General features: G+C 43.1%; 1 protein-coding gene across 1 annotated transcript; it reads right to left on the reverse strand.

Annotated features, from left to right (window-relative positions):
* Positions 1 to 1,218: 1,218 nt before the first annotated feature.
* On the reverse strand, positions 1,219 to 22,566 carry LOC143279351 (uncharacterized). The gene is made up of 11 exons (XM_076583373.1): positions 22,467 to 22,566; positions 19,486 to 19,734; positions 13,943 to 14,087; positions 13,663 to 13,709; positions 13,147 to 13,316; positions 10,530 to 11,397; positions 9,939 to 10,181; positions 8,547 to 8,648; positions 6,354 to 6,543; positions 5,236 to 5,356; positions 1,219 to 2,296 (listed from the first exon to the last, which is right to left on the reverse strand). Exons 2-11 carry the CDS (start codon positions 19,697 to 19,699, stop codon positions 2,219 to 2,221), a joined length of 2,178 nt encoding a protein of 725 aa, XP_076439488.1. The 5' UTR covers positions 19,700 to 19,734; positions 22,467 to 22,566; the 3' UTR covers positions 1,219 to 2,218.
* Between the last annotated feature and the right edge of the window lie 2,855 nt (positions 22,567 to 25,421).

Genomic DNA, 25,421 nt, shown 5'->3' on the forward strand with positions numbered 1-25,421 from the left:
GAATCCAGTGTGGGATGGTATCCAACAAAAATCAACATTTGTACCCTTCACAAAAAGGGAGTGCAAAAAGTGTGTGTGTGTGTGTGTGTGTGTGTGTCCATGTTCGCGAATATATGTAAGAGTACATATATACCAATATATGCATCGATATGTACGAGTGCGTGCTTGCGTGTCAGTTACCGCGCGCTTCGTAGTCTATTGTAGTTTCTATAGGTGTCTACTATGTTGTAAACAGCTTTTATAATTGCGTATAGTAATGTATTGCAGTGCAGAGTATAGTGTAGCGTAGTGCAGTGCAGTGAAGTGTAGTGCAATGAAGAGTAGTATAACCTAAAGCTTAATGTTTTGTGATGCAAAGTGTCCGTTCTGTGTTGTGACAAGTCGTTTTGCATTGTGTTGAATTGTTGTCGGTATGAAAGTCAAACATACGTGTTGAAACAGTTTTGGAGAGCATCGCCGACAACTGAGATAGTTATAGCCTACTGTTTCGCAAATATTCCTATATTTTTCACCGGAAATAGCACATCGAACAAACGAATACTGAAAATAACTTTTAATATTACATTTTTAAACAGACAAGTATGTTAAACCAATGGGTTAAAAAGGCAGATGAGTGCACATGATTGTATGCATGTCAGTGGCCGTATGTTCGACCGTGGCGCGTATGTAGCCTATGTGTGCGCGCCATATCATGTGCGTATATAGTGTTCGCGCGCGCACAAATAAATTATATGTGTGCGCGCACGTGTATATATGTACAGCGCCTGCGTGAGTGTGTGTGTACGCGCACGCATAAGTGCACGTATGTATTCGAATGTACATCATGTGTGTCTTCAAACACTCCACTGTTGGACGCCGTTCTTTCTCTGTCTCTGGTCCTTGCATTTGGAATGAACTTCCTCTTTCCGGCTTCGTCAGGTCTCCGCACTCAGCTCTTTCAAGTCTGGCATTAAAACCCACCTCTTCACAAGACATTATAGCTTCCCTTCCCTACCTCTTCCTTGTCCTTAGTTGTTTTTTTCAGTTTTAGAGCAATGCATGTGTGTGAATGACTGGTGTGAAAGCGCTTAGATTTGCCTCCGCACCAGATTCAGAGCTATATGAATACTCTCATTATTATTATTATGTGTGTGTGGAGGGAAGGGGGTCGGAGGGGGCGATGGGGGAGGTTGGGTGGGGGGTGGGGGGGTTGGGGCGTTCCGTCGGAAGATGCGACAATGCTGGTAAAATGTTTACTTACAACAAAAAGGAGTGGGTGTCGGACAACCTCACATCATATGATATTGTTTGTATGTGGGTGAGTTGGGGAGGGTGAAGAAAATGATACTAATGAGCGCAGCTGGAAACTTATATACACACAGCAGTCCGGCGTTTTCACCTGTCGAGGTCCTTTCAAAATTTTGAAGACTCCTTTTACCACGTGGACACTGTTTGCTGTGGATCATAACTGAAAATTTATAAAGTTTAACGACATAAAATTATAATTTCTGCAGTATTGTGCAATGGCTTACTACAGACACATATGGGTATTTACAATACTCTCTCTTCTACCGAGCTTTGTATAACAGGGGAAAACTTCGCTATAGGCTGCCCGCGAGCAAGGATCTCCGCTCACGCGGTGGTGGTGGCCGAGTGAACAATATCTAGCCTGTGTCATTGGGTGTCCGACCTCCGGGCATGCATCACAGCCCTGTCCTTGAGCCCAAATTGTAGGTTTTGGCGCTTTTTGCAATACTCGTTCAGCTTCAGCGACGCCATCATAGATACCTCTAACACCAACTTCATGTGGATCATAATCCAGTTCAGCATTGCTCTTAATCCTGCTTTAAGCGTACACGTGTATGAATCTATGACACAAACTCTACAGAGACACAGAAAGAAAGGCGTCAGACAAACGTCAGAGACAGAAACACAGACATTCAGAGAGAGACAGAGAGAGAGGGAGGGAGGGAGAGAGGCAGAGGCAGTAGCAGAAAGTCCATATCTGATAAACACACAAAATCGTCATATCAGCAAAGCATAATAAAATGCCTGAAAAGTTACAATGGCTGCTATTCATTTGCTTCGCGACTTTTCTAATGAGAACTTAATGGCTCCATCCTTTAACGCAGTAATGTCTGTTCCAGGTTTCACCCTTTCCGGGGATCTTGCTGACTTCAGTTTGCAAAGCAGCTCTCCTGGCGTCCACTTTTACCGCCGCTGTTCATGAAGACTCTGCTCAGACCACGGATTTGAAGACGATGTATAGAGGATGGACCAAACTCAGCACCACCAGGGTCATCATGAAGATCTCGGCCTGTTGACACAGCATGGAACGACAGATTGTACTGACCAAACAAACGAACAAACAACAAACAAACAAAAAACAAAACAAAACCAAAAAGGAATCTGTCTATATCAGTATCAAGCCAATGGCATAATAATAATAATAATGGTATTTATATAGCGCTGAATCTTGTGCAGAGACAAATCAAAGCGCTTTCGCACCAGTCATTCACACGCAGAAAAAAGTCACTGTATATTATTTTTACTGCAAGCCTTTCGATCGTTGTCGCCTGAAGCATACTCTTAGCATTATCTTAAGCATCCTGCCAGGGTACTGTACAACAGTCAATATGCTTTACGCACTTTAGCATCCTGAATTCCTGGAGCTGAATTTAGGGTGCTAAAGTGGGTAGAGATGAATCCCGGTTTAGCATCCTGAATCCCTGGAGCTGAATTTAGGGTGCTTAAGTGGGTAGGGATGAATCCCGGTTTAACAGGCCAGATCTTACCCTGGCCAGATCTTACCCCCGTAAGAACTGGCCTAGGCCAGATTTACCCCCGTAAGAACTGGTCTAGGCCAGAGTTTACCCCCGTAAGAACTGGCCTGGGCTACATCTTACCCGGGGTAATGTTTGGCCTAGGCCAGTTTATATCCCCTGGGCCATTTCGTACCCCCTCTCTTTTTCTCTGAAATACATTTATATTTGAAGAGTGCCAAGATTAACAACATTAGAATGAAGGGTATGTGAACTGCGAGGAATATATTTCACACAATAGTTATTACCAATGGGCTTTTATTGTCTTATTTGCAATTAAAATTTTCGATATGGAACACCTGTTTTAATTGATATTATCTTTGAACATGAAGTTCGTTCCTAGAGGCGTTCAGTCGTTCTGATATACAGTGACTGCTTTTGATGAATTATGCTTAGTAATCTTGAGTTGGAAATAGAAAGCGGGAGACGTAGTGGCATACCACGAGAGTTTGCAAGGTTTGTAATATGGCTGTGATTGGGGATGAGTTCTATCTTATAATGGAATGCACAAAGTATAATGACTTCCGAGACAAGCGTGTGCATGAAAAAATATTTGTCTCCGGAGTTGGTTTTCATTTTCGTTTTTTGTTTGTTTTTGGTTCATAGGAAGCAGATGGAATTTGTTAGCTATGAATACATTTATCAAATTTGCACATTCAAATGCTAATTGTTATTTTAAACAAATTTGCGTTTTCTTATTAAGTTATAGTGTTGAGTATTTGAATGTCTTCTTTTGGGCGTAAAAGCATCATTTGATAGCAGTCCTCCATAAGCAACTGGAGTGAAAGGATGAATAAAACTTTAAACGATAATTTTTTAAGATAATGAACAGGGAAGAAGGAAAAAACCCAGAAGAGAAACAAGAAAGAAAAAGAAGGTATTGAAGAAAGGTATCTCCACTAAAAAAATCAAAGAGCAAGAACAGAGACAAAGAACACACACACACACACACACACACACATACACACACACACACACTCCCTTTATTGTTGTGTCTATAAACCTTTCATTCACGGTTTTCATGACATCTGAATCTGATTCTGATTCACACACACACACACACACACACACACACACATCTTCCATCTGACTCTTGAAGCCATGGTCATCTTCGAATCCGAAGGACGAACATCATCACATCACGTTTTTGACGAACATCATAACATCCCTTTTTTTGCATTAATTGCATCGTGGCTGGAGTGTTGAAAGGAGTCATATACATTCCCTTTATTATTATTATTATTATTATTATTGTTGTTGTTGTTGTTGTTGTTGATGGTGGTGATGATGATGTTGTTGTTGTTAGTATTGTTATTATAATCATAATCATCACCATCATCATTATCATCATGTTTTATGTGTAAATGTGATACAGACTGGTTGGGTGAGCGAAGTGGACACAGGGGGTATATTCCAACCAGGGGGGATAAGAAATGGCCTAGGCTGGTTCTTACCCGGGGTAAGAAATAGCCTAGGCTACTTCTTACCCGGGGTAAGAACTAGCCAGGGATAAGGTCTGGCCTGTTACACCGGTTTAGCATCCTGAATCCCTGGAGCTGAATTCAGGGTGCTAAAGTGAGACGGGATGAATCCCTGGAGCTGAATTTAGGGTGCTAAAGTGGGTAGGGATGAATCCCAGGAGCTGAATTTAGGGTGCTAAAGTGGGTAGGGATGAATCCCTGGAGCTGAATTTAGGGTGCTAAAGTGGGTAGGGATGAATCCCTGGAGCTGAATTTAGGGTGCTAAAGTGAGACGGGATGAATCCCTGGAGCTGAATTTAGGGTGCTAAAGTGGGTAGGGATGAATCCCTGGAGCTGAATTTAGGGTGCTAAAGTGGGACGGGATGAATCCCTGGAGCTGAATTTAGGGTGCTAAAGTGGGTAGGGATGAATCCCTGGAGCTGAATTTAGGGTGCTAAAGTGGGTAGGGATGAATCCCTGGAGCTGAATTTAGGGTGCTAAAGTGGGTAGGGATGAATCCCTGGAGCTGAATTTAGGGTGCTAAAGTGCGATTATACCAATATGACCCAACGGTGAGTCAATCAATCAACCAGCCGGTCAACATCATGCTCTGACGGTTGATGAGATCGAGTGTTATGCTTTTGAATATATGTCAGTCGTGTGTCGATATTATGATGAGATCCCCCAGGAACCAAAAGGGATTAACCCTTTCACCGCCAAGCTCGCATTTATGCACAGGCGTGGTAGAGGACCCATGTCACTGAAAGGTGACCATTCATTGGTCTGTTATCCATGAATCTACTGTTCTTAATGTTCGGTGGTAGGACAGGCCATATTTTCTATACATCGCAGGGGGAATTCCCAGCTATTCTTAGCCGCTGTCTTTTCTGTGTTTTTTATACTCTAAATTGACTGGCGGTGAAAGGGTTAAGTTTCCACAAAGTTGCGCATCACCACTGTGGAAGATAACTCACGTGAAAGGGTCCGTCAGGATACGCGTCATACCAGATGAAGATGGCGTACTGCAGGAAACAGAAGGCGCCCCCTATGATGGACAGCAGACCGTTCAGGATTCCAAAGTACCGCTCGGGAAACCTGCATGGATGGCAGACAAAAAAATCAGCAGACAGAGAGAATAACGTTGATTTTCTGTGTGCGTCAGTCTATCCCCCCCCCCACCCCCATCCTCCCCCTCTCATTCACCCCTCCCCACGTCCAACCCTCGATCACTAGTTCTCCACCTTCATTGTATGACTAGTAGCCTATGTGTGTGCTGAAAAGAATGAATCAAATAAGCTACGTGTCTAAATCACCTCATAGTGAATAGACAATAAGCAAATGAGAATCAGAAAAAGAAGAAATCGGGAAAGATTTACTCCCGTCAAGAACAATCCATAATTTTATAGTCACCATCATCATCAACGTACTCATCATCAATTTCATAAATGATTGATTCGTTCGTTCGTTCGTTCGTTCGTTCGTTCATTCCTTCATTCGTTCGTACATCCATGCACCCACCCATATTTTCGCCTATAGCATAATCGATTCTTTAATTCTTCTATTCGTTAATTTGCAACATGATAGATAGTTTGACTGATCATGTTAAAACTATAATAAAATAAATTCAACTACTGAACCAGATGCAAATGGGTACAGATTTGTTTCATTTAGTAAACTACAGTAGGTATATAGCCTGTGTGCGCGTGCGTGTGTATATCTGTGTGTGTGTGTGTGTGTGTGTGTGTGTGTGTGTGTGTGTGTGTGTGTGTGTGTGTTGCATCATCATGGAAAATTGGCGCTAGTTGAACAGGGCAAAAATACTGGCTGTGATCTACCGGTTTGGCATAAACCTCAATCAATGTTTCTTATTCTGAAATATCATTAAATATAAGTTTGAAATATGAATAACGCCTTTGTTCGTTTAAACATCATCCCCGATTCACAGTTTGCTACCGTGTCCGCTTCAACTTTATTAACCGGCAATATCAAATTGTATGTCACGTTATTGCCTTCTTGATTATGACAAGTATTTCTTCACGAAGGCAGCATTATTTTGCATTATCGTACAGTAAGCTTTCACTTTGATACCCACACTCTCAGTTGAAAACTTATGGCGATTCCGAAAATGAAAGCATTGTAGAACACGAGCAGCGCAAACATGACGTAAAGCGAAGCCTCGGTGTCAATCATCCAACAGGCGGATATGGCCACGCCCAGCAGCGACGTTAGAGCCAATGGCAGCGCTGCTGGTAAAACCTGACGCGCAAAGCTTTTCTTGCGCCCTGCCCAACACAAACGATAATACAATTTGAAGTCACTTACAAGGTGCTAAATCTTGAGCTCAGAGACAAATCAAAGTGACGGGCGCAATAGCCGAATGGTTAAAGCGTTGGACTTTCACTCTGAGGGTTACGGGTTCGAAACTCGGTGGCGCCTGGTGGGTAAAGGGTGGAGATTTTTCCGATCACCCAGGTCAACATATGTGCTGACCTGCTAGTGCCTGAACCCCCTTCGTGTGTATACGCAAGCAGAAGCCCAAATACGCACGTTAAAGATCCTGTAATCCATGTCAGCATTCGGTGGGTTATGGAAACAAGAACATACCCAGCATGCACACCCCCGAAAACGGAGTATGGCTGCCTACATGGCGGGGTAAATGACAAAACGGTCATACACGTAAAATGTTAAATGTTAGTTGTCTGAGTGTGCAGGTGTGCGTGCCTGACATCTGAATAACACAGGAAACGAATGACGAGCGCCCAATATGAGCGCCCAATGGCAGCCGCCAGTCGACTCTACCCAGGTAGGCAGCCTGTTGTGTAAACTGATGACTCCGTCAGTGTTTGTAAAGCGCTTAGAGCTTGGTCTCCGACCGAGGATAGGCGCTATATAAGTCATCCATATCAACCATATCAATCAAAGTGCTTGTCGTACACAAGCGCGCATAACTAACCCTAACCTATAACTTTGATTCGGAGGGATGAAAGTATACATCAAATGAGAAACCTACTGGATGAAAATTACTTTATGAACACTTGCACTTACTTAAAGGCTGTAAAAAGCTTAAAAAAGAAAGAAAGAAAGAAAATACTGGAATGAGAGGCAGTGAGGGGTAGGGTGCGGTGAACGGAGGCAGGGTGAGGGGGAGAAGGGACAACTTTGGAAAGAGATGGGTTCAAATCAATTTTAGGCCTGACATCAAGGAAGCGAAAGAGTTAACGTATTCCAAAACTTAAGTCCAGAGACAAACAGAGCAGCGCGGCGGGCGACTGTGGAATGTTTGAATCTAGGAATATGGAAACAGCCACTGGTCTACACTTCTTCTTCGAGTCGTTCGTGGGCTGCAACTCCCACGTTCACTCGTATGTACACGAGTGGGCTTTTACGTGTATGGCCGTTTTTACCCCACCATGGAGGCAGCCATGCTCCGTTTTCGGGGGTGTGCATGCTGGGTGTGTTCTTGGTTCCATAACCCACGGAACGCTGACACGGATTACATTCAAGAGGATCTTTAACGTACGTGTTTGATCTGCTTGCGTATACATACGATGGTAGTTCAGGCAAAACCAGGTCTGCAAACATGTTGACCAGGGAGATCGGAAAATTAATTACAATATCAACGAGTTTACCTTAATACCCATCCTGTGCCGCGATATTAATTAATGCTGTGGTGTTATGTTACCAGACCTCAGGAGGGTATCGATCGACGTTAAACCTGAAATTAACTAAATTATTCTGACGTAAATGTGTAACAGTCCATATGAAAGAAAGTAAACTGCTCAGTTGTGAAAAATACCAGTGAAATGACTGATGAAGTGTAGTATTGTTGTTACATTTATCGGTTCCAATTGCAAGTGGGTGTCGATGTTAAACCTGAATTTAACTAAATTGCCTGAAGTAGGCTAAGTGTGCGATTGTCCGTGTAAAGCCAGAAAGTAAATAGCCCAGTTGTGAAAAATACCAGTGAAATGACATATGAAGTGTAGTATCGTTGTTGCATTTAACAGTTTCAAATGCCCGCTGAGCAGTATGCTCAACACTGATAATATATATATATATTTTATTATTTCTTATCTGATATGCTACACAGGCATATTTGCCAATTTCATTGTAAATTCCAGAAAAAGGCACGTGATAAAAGCACACACATATGCATATATTCAAACGCGCGTGCATGTACGCACACGCGGCAAAAGCACACAAACGCACACGCACATACATGCACACATACACGCTTCAACACTGCCAGTGCGGTTTTCGAAATATACGTGGGGGATTTTCCAACCTTGGAAAAGCGATGTCTGCCAGTCGTACACTGCTCCAGAGATCCAGCAGACTGCCATGATCGTCAGGATGAAGTAGGCTTGCACGTTGGTGAAGTGGCTCACTGCGCAACAACGATTCATGAACTATGGCTGATTTGGGGAACAGCAGTCACAATCGTATACCACTTCGTCTACAAGTACGTCAGACTGCACCGACGATCATGGGTGTTTGGGAGTGATGGCTTAGAGGTAACGCGTCCGCCTAGGAAGCGAGAGATTCTGAGCGCACTGGTTCCAGTCACGGCTCAGCCGCCGATATTTTCTCCCCCTCCACTAGACCTTGAGTGGTGGTCTGGGCGCTAGTCATTCGGATAAACCAAGGTCCCGTGTGCAGCATGCACTTAGCGCACGTAAAACAACCCACGGCAACAAAAGGGTTGTTCCTGGCAAAATTATGTAGAAAAATCCACTCTGATTGGAGAAACAACTTTAAAAAAAACTGCAGGCAGGAAAAAAATAGAAAAAAATGGGTGGCGCTGTAATGTAGCGACGCGCTCTCCCTGGAGAGAGCAGCCCGAATTACACACAGACAAATCTGTTGTGATAAAAAGAAATACAAATACAAATACAGTCACAAAAGTATACGAAGCCTACTTACCACGCCAAACTACATCTCTCTGTCTCTCGCCCCCAACTTTCTTAATTTATCATGGAATGGGTAAACGCCATACTTTGGGGACAATTTAATAATAGTTAATAATAATAATAATAATAGTTTATTTATAATGCGCCTTTCATTAAAATACAGTAATGCCCAAGGCAGATTACACGAGTAAAATATAACAAAAAATGAAAACTCTACACCAAAATCCACAACCACATGTAAAAAATCTCCAAAACCCTCCAAAAACCATTCCGTGCGAACAAAACAGTCACCCTAAAACTGCGAACTGTACAAAATACCTTCTACGTAATCAAAAACCAAGCATTAAAGCATGCACAGACGAAATGCACCCCCCAACACATACACATGCACGCACACAGAGACACACACACGTGCGCGCGCGCACGCACAGACACATATTTCATTATGATATATGTATGCATGTGTAAACACACATGTCCGAATCACACACACACAGAGATACACACGCACACACACGCGCTCAAATAAGATAATATAGCGAACAATAAAAATGAAACGTACCCCCCCCCCCCCCCCCCCCCCCCCCGCCCCAGTCTGGGATTCTACCACTGGTTAACACCCAACGGAATTTCAGGCAAAAGGTGCACCCTTACCCAACCTTCCCTCAGATTTCTCATTCCCTGAAACTTTTATTCCGAAAGCATCGGAGTCATCTCTGCTAATCGATAACACCAGATTACGATTTTGTCCAATGCAGGCTTCCCACCTTTGTCTTTATCGCCGCTGAACATGGTTGTGAGCTTGGTGTTGATGAAGCCGAAGAAGGCCACCAGTCTCAAAGCGTTGAAGGAGAACCACAGCACGTGCGTCCAGTACACGCAAGACCGGAGACAGCTCTTGAGAGTCAGAAACATCGTCTCTTCCCCCTCCCCTTCCCCCTCTCCTTCTGTCTCTTGTCTCCCATCGTCAACGTCTTCAGTTTCCTCGCGTGCTCCTTCCCCGTTGCTCACTGTTTGGGATCAAAACCATTGATCGGTGACCATTACCTTTCTCAATATCTATGACAGGACAGAAAAAGTCTCTCTCTCTCTCTCTCTCTCTCTCTCTCTCTCTCACACACACACACACACACACACACACACACACACACACACAAACAACAGAGACCATTGGGGGGAGATATTAACGAAACAGACACGGAAGAAATATCATGAGAAATGATGAAAATAATAACAATAATAATGATAACGATAGCATAATTGGATATATCTGGACCACTTTTACTGTCTCAAAACGCATGATATCTAAACAAAAAAATAATGGACACAGAGATGAAATTTTACAATACAACAATTACCTCTTGGTGACAAGTCGTCCTCTGGATCAAGCTGCAGAGTCACCTTACGATGCCCTTTGTCGCGGACCTTCCCGTTGTTGTTCACAGCGTCTTCACCCTCTGGGGTCATGGTGCTTTCTGTCACACCCACAGCTTCCTGCTGACACCGGTCATTTCCTTCGCCCTCCCATAGCTTGCTGTGCTGACGACCGACATCAATAATACTCACGAATTTTCCGCGAAAGTTGGTCATGTCGATGCCAGATGGTTGTTGCGCTTTTGCCGGAGTCTCAGAGATGGAAAAAACGTTAGGTTTGCTCGTTACATCATGCATCCTCCCCCCCTGGCTATGGAAACATGGCGTCTTGGCGTGACTGGATGGGGGCTGATGACTTCCTGATACGTATGTATGGAGCGAACTCGCTTTTTCAGGCTCACTGGCAGAGGATGTGTTCATTTCAATGACATTGCTGACCTCTGGCTGAGCGTTCAGACGATTCATGTCCAGCGTTGTGAATTCTTGTTCGTTAATGCAATGCTTTCCGTTCAGATGCTCCTCCGGGAGATGTGGATGTGCTTCTGAACTAACCGAATGATTCGTCGCCTGTTGCTCTTTCTGCTCCTCATTGGAGATTTCGTCTTCACACACCGTGCACCTGAAGCCGTGGTTATTAGAGTGGACGCTGATTTCACTCCAGTCATACAGCGAGTCTCGCCTCTGTCTGAGGCTGGGTCGTTCAGGCGGGGTTGGTGGCGGGCTGTCGTCTGGGGCCAGCACCATGTCTTTGGGGAAGAAGCAGACAGTGCTGAGGAGAATCATGACGGTGTGAAGACCAGCCAGACCCACGTAGGAATACAGTCTGCTGACCAGTTCTGACTCGTGAAGCATCTGGAATAGAACATGGTGAAGTGTTGGCCTGGAGGTAACGCGTCCGCCTAGGAAGCGAGAGAATCTGAGCGCACTGGTTCGAATCACGGCACAGTCGCCAGTATCTTCTCCCCCTCCACTGGACTTTGAGTGGTGGTCTGGACGCTAGTCATTCGGATGAGACGATAAACCCGAGGTCCCGTGTGCAGCATGCATTTAGCGCACGTGAAAGAACCCACGGCAACAGAAAGGTTGTCCCGGGCAAAATTATGTAGAAAAATCCACTTCCATAGGAAAAATAAATTTAAAAAAAACTGCAGGCAGGAAAAAATACAAAAAAGGGTGGCGCTATGATATAGCGACGCGCTGTCCCTGGGGAGAGCAGCCCGAATTTCACACAGAGAAATCTGTTGCGACAAAAAACGAGTTATATCGTCGCCCTCAAGACTACCTTTTGACACGATGTGGGTATGTTTACAAACTCTGCATAAACCCATTATGGCAGGCATTGTTTTGATATTGATGGAGTCTTTTCTTTGTTAGGCGTTACATGCTTATGTTCCGACAGGTCATAAAAGAAAGACTGAGAGAACCCATAGAAGGGTCAGCTTTTAAACGTTTACAGCCGACGGTGGCAACAGCCCAAAAGCCGAGTGGTTAAAGCGTTGGACTTTCAATCTGAGGATCCCGGGTTCGAATCTCGGTAACGGCGCCTGGTGGGTAAAGGGTGGAGATTTTTCCGATTTCCCACGTCAACATATGTGCTGACCTGCAAGTGCCTGAACCCCCTTCGTGTGTATACGCAAGCAGAAGATCAAATGCCCACGTTAAAGATCCTGTAATCCATGTCAGCGTTCGGTGGGTTATGGAAACAAGAACATACCCAGCATGCACACCCCCCGAAAACGGAGTATGGCTGCCTACATGGTGGGGTAAAAACGGTCATACACGTAAAAGCCCACTCGTGTACATACGAATGAACGTGGGAGTTGTATGCAGCCCACGAACGAAGAAGACGACGAACAAATGTTTCAGTCCAATATTTTTTCTTCGTCAGTGGAAACATTGGGATGTTGATATAATTCTGACCAATATTTATAAATTCATTTTATGAGTGATTTCTATGTTTATGGGCACCACAAACATTCCAGTAGTTTTTTTTCTTCTGATTTGTGTCCCATTGTTTTGATATTCAGCCAAAATAAAATAATGCACCGTAAACTTCCATGGAAATATTTTTTTCTTACGCGTTACACGTGACATGTCACTCTGACACAAGGCCGACATCAACCGGCAGTGCTTGATTAACATTTGGTCTTGGCTGTTGTGATTATAAAAAAATAAAATAAAATAATAATAAAAAAACACCCCAAAAAACCCATCAACAACAACTACAACAACTGGAAAGTTTGAAAAATACTGATGGTTACATAAGTGCTATAGTGTGTGTGTGTGTGTGTGTGTGTGTGTGTGTGTGTGTGTGTGTGTGTGTGTTAAAATTATTACAAAAACAACTTCCCCATAGAAGGCTGTGTTTTCAAGAATCAGTTTTCTCTGAAGTTTATGATTAAATTCTCCTCTCTCTCTCTCTCTCTCTTTTACGGGAAAAGGTGTGACCAGTGCCTACATTTTATCCAGATCACAGCGGGGAACACCAGAGACTTTACAGTGTGCGTGCGCGCGCGTGTGTGTGTGCGTGCGTGCGTGCGTGTTTGTCAGTGTGCCAGTGTATGGCAACAACAGCAGCTGACAGCTGAGTCCCCTTCTTACCTTCACCACCAGCTGAGTGGCGGCCGAAAAATCGAAGGCTCCGGACACTAAGGTCACGATGACACCAGCAGTTCGAGGGAAGAGACAGGAAATCTGCACGTTCGTCAGCAGCAACGTCACTCCGCCGTACGCCATTGTCAGCAGTGAAGGCAGCACCAGCCAGGGGTTGGCTGAAAACCAAAAAGTGTTTTTAAAATATTTTTTTTTAAATATATTACTATTCGTATTAATTTTTTTTGTCTTCTCGGAGATAGCTGCGGTAAACTATCTTATAAGCGCCCATCCCCACTGCACAAAAATAACATCTCGGAAATGACTGCTGTAAACTATCTTACATGCGCCCGGCAGCCCCACTTTTGCACGAAATTAACTTTAAAGTTGGGGTGGGCGCCTGCACGGCACTTAACCCCTTTGCTGCAGCACATTCCCCTTCTTAACTTCACCTTAACAGTAGCCTATTAAGCTGGCTTTAAAAAAAAAGCTTGCAAATCTTTCGAAACAATATGACTGACTTACACTCGTCTGCAAACGCCATCATCAAAGCTCCAATTCCAAAGAGAAACCTGCAGACAGAAAACAGTCTCAGTGCGCATTTCTGTACTTCTGGGCAAAGGTGCTCTTATGTGAGAACTTCCACGTATGTGTGTGTGTGTGTGTGTGTGTGTGTGTTGCTTGCGTGAGGACGCGCATGTTTACCGGTGTCATTTAATTCTTATCTTTAGACCGGGGAAAGACTGACGAATCATTTGCCTTTTACAACAAACATACTCTGTTAAGGTCGAACACGGACGCTTACCATCCACAAAGTCTGGCGGATCTTGTTCCGAATTTGAAGATGTGGAATCCGATCACAATGCCGAAGATATTGCGGAGTGCCGCAGCAATGGTGAACCACAGGTTGAGCTTCCCGTCTTGCGCTTTACATGGTTCCGGGGGCCCCTCTGTAAACAGGTAACAAGCTGATAAGCGGAGGGAGAAATTAGTAGGTTTTTGTTCCATACATATACGCACTCACGTAGGTATACGTAAGCTTATCTATGAATGCATGCGCGCGTACACACACTCATGAAAAAATATAATGTGGTCATTTTGAGACCCTTGCATGCAATCTTTATTACTGTTGTTTTTTAAAAATATAATTCAGTGTTATTATTATTATTGTCATTTCAAAAATCGGGTTAGTGTGTTTCAGACTTCTATCGCCATGCTGGCAGTCAGTTTCAGTTTCGGTTTTTCGAGGGGGTTAGGTCCATTTTGGCCTACATTAATGGAACGTGCAGTTGAATGGAAATATAATAACAGAAGCATTGATACTACTACTACTACTACTACTACTACTGATAATGATAATGATGATGATAACAATATTCTATTGTGCACTCCACATGTATACTTTTTATAGTCAAATTCGGGACACCTGTATGGGTGTCCACAATCAACGTTCTTGATTGGAAAGCCTGCTCTTACAACACACATCTGTAAAGATACACAGGGAGGAAGGTGGCAGAATGGTTAAGACGCTCAGCTGCCAATACAGAGAGTCCGTGAGGGTGTGGGTTCGAATCCCGCTCTCGCCCTTTCTCCTAAGTTTGACTGGAAAATCAAACTGAGCGTCTAGTCTTTCGGATGAGACGATAAACCGAGGTCCCGTGTGCAGCACGCACTTGGCGCACTGAAAAAGAACCCATGGCAACGAGAGTGTTGTCCTCTGGCGAAATTGCGTAAAATGAAATCCACTTTCATAGGTACACAAATATGTAAGCATGCACTCAAGGCCTGACTAAGCGCGTTGGGTTATGCTGCTGGTCAGGCATCTGCTCAACAGATGTGGTGTAGCGTGTATGGATTTGTCCGAACGCAGTGACGCCTCCTTGAGAAAGTGAAACTGAAACTGAAACTGTAAAGATACACACTTGACAAAATCCTGGGCGATTTATCAGTAGGAGTAACATCATACCCAAAGAGCAAAAGAGCTTTAAGTGAAACGTTTGCTCCTCTCACCGTTTGTTTCTTTCGCGTTAGTAAAAAAACATATATATGTATATCGCCAATATTCTCTTTCCACCGCTACAATCGAAACACACACAACACACACACACACCCCAACAACTGTCAACGTCCAGCTTTCCAGTACTGTGTTAAGAAATCCACTTTACCAGCTGAAACGACATCACTGACAACTCGACGATTTCGTGCAAATCGTGGGGTATCGCCGCGCTCTCTGTGATTATGACTGCTTAGAAGTTCATGTTGGTGTTTCTGCGCGCGCTCGTGTGTCTGCGCGCGCTCGTGTGTACATGTATGCATGAGTCCTATTCGATAGGAAAAACAAATAAACTGCACGCAAGAAAAAATACAAAAAAGTGGGTGGGTACTGTTGTGAAGCGACGCGCTCTCCCTGGGGAGAGCAGCCCGAATTTCACACAGTGAAATCTGTTGTGTCAAAAAATGAAATACAATTCTAGGGTCCTAAATTCATGGACACATTTTACCGTGCATAGATGAAACGATATTATTACCATTAGTAAATGTTGTAACTGATTTTCAGTGGTTTCCGACTCTTATTTTGAACGTTATTTGCCTCAATTTTACCCCCACCCCCCCATTACCCAACTGTGTCATTTCCAGCTAGCGGCCTCGAATGACCTCCACATCCATTATGAGGGGGTTAATCCCAGCTAGGTGGGAGGTGGGGTCGGTCAATTCTGACCAGTCGAAGTCAACCCACGGAGGTCATTCCAGGCTAGTCTACACAGACACCGGGGTTAATGCGCGCTAGCCCGATTTTACCCCACGGTAAAAACAAAAGGGCTTGGAAATTATACTGTTTTCTCCTCTTTTTTTTTTTATAATAATAATTATTATTATTATCATTATTTGTTTCCCTTGGAGACGGGCGCAATAGCCCAGTGGTTAAAGCGTTGGACTTTCAATCTGAGGGTCCCGGGATCGAATCTCGGCGACGGCGCCTGGTGGGTAAAGGGTGGAGATTTTTCCGATCTCCCAGGTCAACATTTGTGCAGACCTTCTAGTGCCTGAACCTCATGAAAAAAGGGGAACTCACTAACTCGAAACAACCGGAAACGAGCAAGCCTCACACATTTCCCCCCAAAGAAGAAGTCAAAGAAAAGAGATTAAATGGCTCTCAAAGGACGATTGTTTGTTTGTTTTAGAACATCTTTTTCTTCCATTCTTGTCATTAATGTATTGTCTGTTTCGCACCACGTGCATAATTCACGTACGCGTTCACAGGTCAATATTTTTTTAATTATAATACAGGCTTGGATGGAAAAGGCCACCTTGATTACAAAGAATAAGAAAGTAAATCTAACTGTTCGTGGATTTCATACCACTTGCGTCGGCGTGTCTGTGTGTGTGTGTGTGAGAGAGAGAGAGAGGAATATATGTGTGTACTTTTTTTCTAAGAGAAAAAAATTATGGATATTGCCAAAGATCATGGTATTTAAATTGATGATGATAATGATAATTATTATTTTGTTTTATTACTTTTAAAACTTTTTTTTTCAATTATGGATGTCCATTTTGCAGCGAAGTGTTGACGGTTCTAATGCGTGTCCCGGGAGATTGTCAGCAAAACAAAACGACGCAATGTTTTCTGTTGCTTGAGTATTGAAAAAAAAAAGAGAAAAAAAAATGCAAGAGAAAGAGAGAGAGAGAGGGGGGGGGGGGGGGGGGGAGAGAGTCTTCAGTTTCGCGCAGAAAACTGCTTTTTAGTTTTTCTTTTAGTTTCTTTTTCTGTGAATCATTGTTTAATGAAATCTGCGCACTTTATGCCATTTCACGATTAAAAAAAAGATGATTAAGAGAAGTAACTCGTGTCCTTGGATCAGGTATTTACACATTGTGTATCGTAAGTTTTTTTGTTGTTTTTTTTTTTTGTGTGTGTGTGGGTTTTTTTTTAAACAACACTTCTCCTGTTTAGGGGGAAATGAGGCGAATGTGTGTTAAGAATATGAACAGCATTAAAATAATTTAGACCTTCTTCTAACATTTCATGTGTTGTTGATATGTTTGGATATATGTAACCATAGGACACACCATTTTTGTTCTTTACTCCATAGAAAAAAAGGCAAAGAAGGGAAAATGAATTTAAATGATAGGCCGCTCTCTCTCTCTCTCTCATTTCTTTTCCCTCTCATTTACTATGTTGTTTTCAGTTGTTGATTTGTTGTCTTTTTTCCAAATGTACTTCAATATGTAATACTATCCTGTAATGTGTCTGGTGTAGACATTAAAAAAAAAATGACCTGGTTATGATGAAAAGAGCTGTAAGAAAGTATAAAGAAAAAAAGAAAAAGAAAGAAAGAAATCCCAGTTATGTAATCGGATGGACATTTCAGAGCAGCCATATCACACTAAACTGATAATCGACCATAATATTAAAATTAAAATGTCATCATTTTTTGTAATCGATTAAAAGGAAAAAGCTACATGAGAGAGGGAGCTAACTCTCCATGTATCTTTGATTGCGAAAGACAAGCAGACCGTCTTGCTGAGTGCTTCAGTACATACCTCAACACTGATGCTCACTGCACTTAAGTACCTGTGTGGGGCAGACCCGTGGTCATGGTAACGTTGTCCGAAGACCAAGCCTGGGGTCTTATTGACTGGGGATTCCGCCGTGCTGACAGAAGCATGTATCGTGGGTCTTTCGGATGTTCTTGGAAACAAACTGGGTTTGACAAGATAACGTTTTTTCTCGGACAGTATCGATTGGTATTGATTGATAAAAGTAAGGGGAAAGGGAATAGAAGTTCATTTCTGGGGAAAAAACGAGAAAAAAAAAAGGGGGGGGGGGGGGGCAAGGCATGGGAGGGACAGAACTTACCTGTGTGGGGCAGCACCGTTGTCATGGTAACGTTGTCCGACAATGACAAGGTCTGGCAGGAACAGAGATTACCTGTGTACGGCAGCATCATTGTCATGGTAACATTGTCCAAGGACAAGGCCTGGAAGGGGCAGAGCTTACCTGTGTGGGGCAGCACCGTTGTCATGGTGACGTTGTCAGAGGACAAGGCCTGGGAAGGGACAGAGCTTACCTGTGTAGGGCAGCACCATTGTCATGGTGACGTTGTCCGTCAAGGACAATGCCTTGGAGGGACAAAACTTACCTGTGTAGAGCAGCACCATTGTCATGGTGACGTTGTCCGTCAAGGACAATGCCTTGGAGGGACAAAACTTACCTGTGTAGAGCAGCACCATTGTCATGGTGACGTTGTCCGTCAAGGACAATGCCTTGGAGGGACAAAACTTACCTGTGTAGAGCAGCACCATTGTCATGGTAACGTTGTCAGAGGACAAGGTCTGGAAGGGGCAGAGCTTACCTGTGTGGGAGCAGCACCGTTGTCATGGTAACGTTGTCAGAGGACAAGGTCTGGAAGGGGCAGAGCTTACCTGTGTGGGAGCAGCACCGTTGTCATGGTAACGTTGTCAGAGGACAAGGTCTGGAAGGGGCAGAGCTTACCTGTGTGGGGCAGCACCGTTGTTATGGTGACATTGTCCATCAAGGACAAGGCCTTGGAGGGACAGAACTTACCTGTGTAGGGCAGCATCATTGTCATGGTAACATTGTCCAAGGACAAGGCCTGGGAAGGGACAGAGCTTACTTGTGTGGGAGCAGCACTGTTGTCATGGTAACGTTGTCAGAGGACAAGGCCTCGGATGGACAGAACTTACCTATGTAGGGCAGCACCGTTGTTATGGTAATGTTGTCCAATGAGGACAAGGTCTGGGAGGGGCAGAGCTTACCTGTGTGGGAGCAGCACCGTTGTCATGGTAACGTTGTCAGAGGACAAGGTCTGGAAGGGGCAGAGCTTACCTGTGTGGGGCAGCACCGTTGTTATGGTGACATTGTCCATCAAGGACAAGGCCTTGGAGGGACAGAACTTACCTGTGTAGGGCAGCACCATTGTCATGGTGACGTTGTCCAACTATGACAAGGCCTGGGAGGGGAAGAGCTTACCTGTGTGGGAGCAGCACCATTGTCATGGTAACGTTGTCCGACAAGGACAAGACCTGGGAAGGGACAGATCTTACCTGCGTGGGGCAGCACCGTTGTCATGGTAACGTTGTCCGTCAAGGACAAGGCCTTGGAGAGACAAAACTTACCTGTGTAGGGCAGCACCATTGTCATGGTGACGTTGTCCAAGGACAAGGCCTGGGAAGGGACAGAGCTTACCTGTGTGGGAGCAACACTGTTGTCATGGTAACGATGTCAGAGGACAAGGCCTCAGAGGGACAGAGCTTACCTGTGTGGGAGCAGCACTGTTGTCATGGTAACGTTGTCAGAGGACAAGGCCTCGGATGGACAGAGCTTACCTGTGTGGGGCAGCACCGTTGTCATGGTGACGTTGTCCGACGAGGACAAGGTCTGGGAGGGACAGAGCTGGGCGTACAGCCCGTCCTCCTTGAGCACGAAGACCAGGGAGGCCCAGCCGTTGATGATGCCCCCGAATAGCATGGTCTCCAGGATGGCCCACCCCGCCAGCAGGTAGCGGACCCGGCCCTCAGTCATCTCTCTGCTCAGCTTCATCCTCCTCTGTCTCGATCTGGATCGGGACGATGTATCTGGGCAACGGTGTTCAAGGCCTTTGAACGTCTGGTGATTATTGATGTTGTTGTTGAAATATTGGGAAGTGTTTTTCTAAAGTCTGTTTTGCAAAAAAAAATTGTTTTTTGTATGTTTTCAAAGTCAGTTTTTGAAAGGTTGGGTGTGTTTTTTTTAAAGGCCTTTTATAGTCTGAAATCTATATCAAAAAGAAAAGAAAAGAAATACGAATGTTTCTTGGTTTGTGAAAATTTGTTTTAAATTCTGATGAGAGGCGAAGTCAAAAAAAAAGAAAAAAAGAAAAAAGAAAGTTGAAGAGAAAACAAACAGACAAGGGAGGAAAATTGATTAACGGAGTTAACAAGGAGGAAGAAAAAAAAAAGATCACATGCCAGTAAGAAGGCAACAGACTGGATCGAAATTGTATTTTCATCTTTATCCTGAAGTCGACATTTCATTTCTATGGTCTTTAAGAAAACATATTTAGTGTGGCAAGTGCAGACGCTGTTGGGGAAAAAAATGGTTCACTGTACTCCATGTTACAGAATTCGGCACACATGGTTTGCATACGAGCGACAAGTATGGCTGATTCACCTAATTAAAACATTCACAGAATGGCGAATCCTGAGAAGCAAATACTGATCATTACATTTATGTCGATTTCTAATTAATAAAAACAATCATCATCACTATGATAGAAATGATAATAATCCAGATAATAATAATAATAATATAACAATGATAACAATTATCATTTATTTTCAGTCTGATATCACCATCTTAAATGAACAGACTCTAAATAAATAAACGAACCTGAGAAGCAAACCAAACGCGGAATATTTTAAGAAGACCATGGAAACATTAAACCTCGATAGCTTGCCAGTTCCTTTTTTAGTTTTTTTTCCCCGTGAAACTTGTAGAAGGGAAAAGCAGAGGTGGCTCAAGCATAGACTATTTTTGTGTCATTGTGATAAGAGAACCATGAGTTATCTTTGTGTGATAATACCAGTACGATATTCTGAATGGTTTTACATCTGTCCATAAAATTGTAGGGCTTATAAAAAGTGTTTATTTCTTATTGAACATGCTCGTACTCGGGTGGTTTATTAAAAAAAATTATAAGCCACAACCCTTTATGAACAGGCTATGTTAAAGGTTCCATAGCCTCTTGCTGCCATCGAGACAGTGAATTCATATCCCATGTGTCTTGTGTCTCAGCGAGGGAAGGCTGGGTCCAATCCTCTCTTTCCGCCGTTTTACCCCCCACACCCCCACCCCAGGATAAAGTCAGGCATCCATTCACACTTCGGTAGAGCGAGGAAAATCAAAGTCAACTGTTTTTCCCACCAACACGACACGATGCCGGGTCAGGGATTCGAACCCTGGTCACATTTGAACACAGAGTAAGTCCAGCGTCCAACCACCTTGTTTAATCAAGTTATCCGCGTGTGTGGGGTGGGTGGTGGTGGGGGGGGGGGGGGGGTGCGGTGCGGGTGTGTGCTGATTATCTGGTTGTAGTTTTCCGCAATTCATCTTTATTCTTATCTTATCTGTCTATTATAATCAATGTGCAGTATAGTAGGCTATGTTTATAATTATATTCAAATAATGTTTCTTAATTCTTTCTGTTTTTACATTAAGAATACTAGTTATTACCTGCAGTGTGTGGATGTATGTATGAAACGATGTATGCGATATTTTTTACATTTGTATCTTCGTAATATTTGTAGGGGCTGTTGTTGGCTTTTACAGTTATGGTCCCCATGTTGTTTACTTGTTTATGTTGTGATAATGCACCTGACCAAATTTCTCCAGTTGGAGATAATAAAGTTATTCTTATCTTATCTTATCTTATCTTATCTCTGCATTGGTGTCTCGAAAAATGTGTCAGAAGAGGGAAGGGTTAAATAGATATATGTAACAAAAGCATAAATACATTGTGATGGGTCACAGTTCAGAGTACACATCAACGTGAATATTCTCACGAAAATATTTAAATGATTTCTACAGAAACAGAAACATTTCCAGCAGTGGAATTCTACGGCATTAGTAAACTAGATTTAAATGTTGAGGGGTTTCTTCGATCGAGAGCTGAACAACAACAACAACAAAAAAAAAACAAACAAAAAACAACAAAAATAAACAAACAAACAAACAAACAAAAAAACCCAACGAATTTCATTTTCCAGTGACTCTGCATAGTGGACAGAGCAAATCATCATCATCACAAGTCTTGTTTCTGAAACGACGAACTGCCAATTCTTATACCCCTAATCTAGATCGTGTTGTTACATATTCTAGGTGTCTATGCTCAAAATTAGAAAGGATTTCATGTCATGAAAGAAACAACGGTTTCTACAAAATACAAATCGTTTCCTGTTTTGGATCTCTATCAGACCCCTTCTGCCGTCTACAATCAATCATCCACTGGCGATGAACAGACATAGATTCATTGACATTTCCAGCCCTGTGACTCAACCGAACTAGACCAAATTCATATTCAAAGAAATAAAGACGCTTTTTGTTGCCTAATTTTATTTACCTTTATGTTATAAAGAAATTAATGAATTCGGGCGTGGGGGTGGGGGGTGGGGGGCCGATATTAACAACCCACTCCTCTCAAATCAAACAAATAAAATCCTTTACTTTTGCTGAAAAGAACACATTCTCATGGCAAAGATGTTTTCCAAGACTGTCATGATGAAGACAGTAAAAGCCCAACAAAATGTCAACACAACTTTAAAACACGAACCTTTTACTCCCCACCTTCTTTTTTTTTCAAATGGAAATGCGATGACACAGAAGTCCTGAGGCCTTGTTCCTTCGAGGTCCTGTGTGACCTCCGCCCTCAGTGCTCCTCGTGTTGTCTTCAGTGATGGCTGTGACAAGAGTTTTTCAAGATCGCAAACACCTCGTCAGTCGCCTCGTTTATCGGGGCTGGAATCAAGAGACCACCTACGGTCCGTGTCAGTTTTGTACCCCCTGTTTCTGGCTGTTGTTTTGTTTTGTCGCGTCACACGTCATACAATACTGTAGTTGTTGTTGCTTGTTTTTGTTTCCAGTCAGGCAGTCGCGGGATGGATTTTTACCGAGGTGCGTGGAGTTCTCTTGACTGGATCCGTTCGAGTGTCGGGTTCCTGGACGTTTTCTTAAAACCCCGCCTACCTTTTGCGTGCACTTCTCATTGGCTGTCACCCCACCCATCACCCTCTCGGCCCCGCCCCTTTTTCCTTCCTTTCAGTTCCATACACGTATGGTGATCACTTGATGCGATCACTTGATGCGTCAGGCGGGCGTTCAGTTTCCAGTACCTGTAGCGCTATGGGGGTCTATCGATGTTTGGGATAATGAGTCGTTTAGCCAGTTCAACCTGTAGCGCAATGTGAGATTATATCAATGTTTTACTGCGTCATTCGTTCAGCCAGCACTACGCGTACTACACGTAGCGCCATGTAGGTTTGTTTTACGATGCGAGTCGCTCAGCGAACACAAAATCATCGAACGATGTTGGTTTGACATCTGTGTTAACATAGAATTTGCACACTTACATTGTCAGATCGATTATTCTATTTTCGTTTCGTGTTGTGTTTTGTTTCTGGGTAATTTCATCTTTACCGAATAAAAATTTCCGCGCATATTTTATAGTTCCTCCCAGGGGGATAAAAGGAAAATCGGCAGTACTAAACGTTTTTGTTCTGTTGTTTTTTCCTTTGTTACAGAAATAGCACCTGTCATTTTTCGGTGACACGCATTCGTTTTCAGACTGTTGTTTATGTGCAAAACTTTGTGACATATTCTCAGCAGAAGCCATTCAAGTTTTATTTCATTTTAAAAGTTCGTTTTGGAGCATCTTTCTTCCCGTTTTTTGAACCAATATGCTCTCCCCAGTTAACTAAATCCTTTATGTAAAATACTTACACTTTCCATCATGATTTTGCGCTGAACACTTATTTCATTATTTTACATTGCTTTTTTTTTTGTTTTGTTTTTGCACGACTGAAGAGCTATCGTTATTTTCGTTATTTATTAATTTACTATACTTTTTTCTCCCACTTCTGATATGGGGCGAATGCCTTGTGGATAGAGCACCAGGGTACGGAGCAAGAGCTCCCGATCCTGAGTTCGATTCACGGCAGACTGGGATTTCCGAACACCCCAATCCCACACCCTCAACACACAAAACTTTGAGCAGTGGTCTGGTTACTACCATTTCGAGTGAGACAAATAAACCATGTTTCTTTGTGGAGCGTGCACTTAGCGACGTAAACGAAACCACGACAACAAGAGAGTTGCCTCTGGCAGAATTATATGGAAAGGAAATCCACTGTGATAGGCAAAGCGTCTATACTTGCAAACAGAAAAGTAATTTCAAATGAGTGGCGACTGATTTCAGAGACAGACTCTCGCCGGGGACAGCAGTTCGATTTTGATATGGAAAATATGTCGGGTCAAAAGTAATGTAATGTTCTTTAACTGACTGCGTTGCATACGGCTGTTGTGATACAGAAAGTTTAGATTCCCAAAACAGACACGTATTTAGAAGAGGGGGTAGAGTTAAGTTTAACGACCTATCGGCTTCACGCCCTTAAGGTCAAGTTGTTCGTGGCTGTGGTCTTTTATTTAGAAGAGGTCATTTAATGTATATATACGAGGATACGTGTATGCATCTACTGAAGATGCGATGCCCATGATTTCAGAAAATTAAGCATCCTTACTTTCTGTGGAAGACTGACCTGTTCCAGAATGACCTGTGTTCGTTTGCTAGTGTGTAGCGCAGAACGATGTGTTGGTTCATTTGTTGTCCAAGGTTCACCTCATGATTGCAGAACTCAGCATGGATGATATGATACACAACATGCCTCAATGGCGGAGGATGCACAGTAAGAGACGGTGCGCTTGCTGAGGAGTAAACTTTTCCCCTTGATGTTCAGTTGAATGAATCGGATAACAGGATTGTTCGTTGGGCATATTTTGATTGGAAAGTACATTAACTGGTAATGCATACGAGCCATAAGCATTATTGTTAATGATGGACACAATCAGAATAAATATTTTTCACAATTCGATCTTTCATTGTTGTAAAATACCATTTCTGTTTTTGTTGTTGTTGTTTATTTTGTGCATTGATTCTCAGTAGAAGGAAAAATTGGCCACAAGCGTCAAAAACTGGGTATTGCTGGCCTTTTTTTTTCCTGTCAAAAGCATCCTGAAACCAAGTGGGAAGAAACTGTAGGTGTGGTAATTTATGCTGCACCACTGAACAACAAACAAAGAAACAAACAAGCAACCCCCCAAAAAAAACCCAAACCAAAACAAAACAAAACCAAACAACAGCAGCAAAAAGGGCACATGTTGCTGAGTTGTATACGGTAAAATGTGCCCTAATCATCGTTGAAGTTTGTAGCGTGCTATCGCAATGTTATCACATGTATCTTTGGGGATAAAGGGCGCCATTCTGCTGAAGTGTCTCCTGACAATGTTTTTATCAATTTTATTTTTCTATTTTTTTAGTTTCGGTGTAATGTCTGTTGTATGACTTCAACGGCACAGCCCCATCAAGCATGAGTATGAAAGAAGAGGGTTGACTGAATTATTAAAAAAAAAACAAACAAACAAAAAACAAACTTACAACTCAGATATTAATAATACGAATTTGGTTGCCGACAGCCACGACCCAGGAAAACACACAACTCATGATAGAGCCTTT

Source organism: Babylonia areolata, chromosome 2 (genome assembly GCF_041734735.1).
Source record: "Babylonia areolata isolate BAREFJ2019XMU chromosome 2, ASM4173473v1, whole genome shotgun sequence".
NCBI classification, from domain to species: Eukaryota; Metazoa; Mollusca; class Gastropoda; order Neogastropoda; family Buccinidae; genus Babylonia; species Babylonia areolata.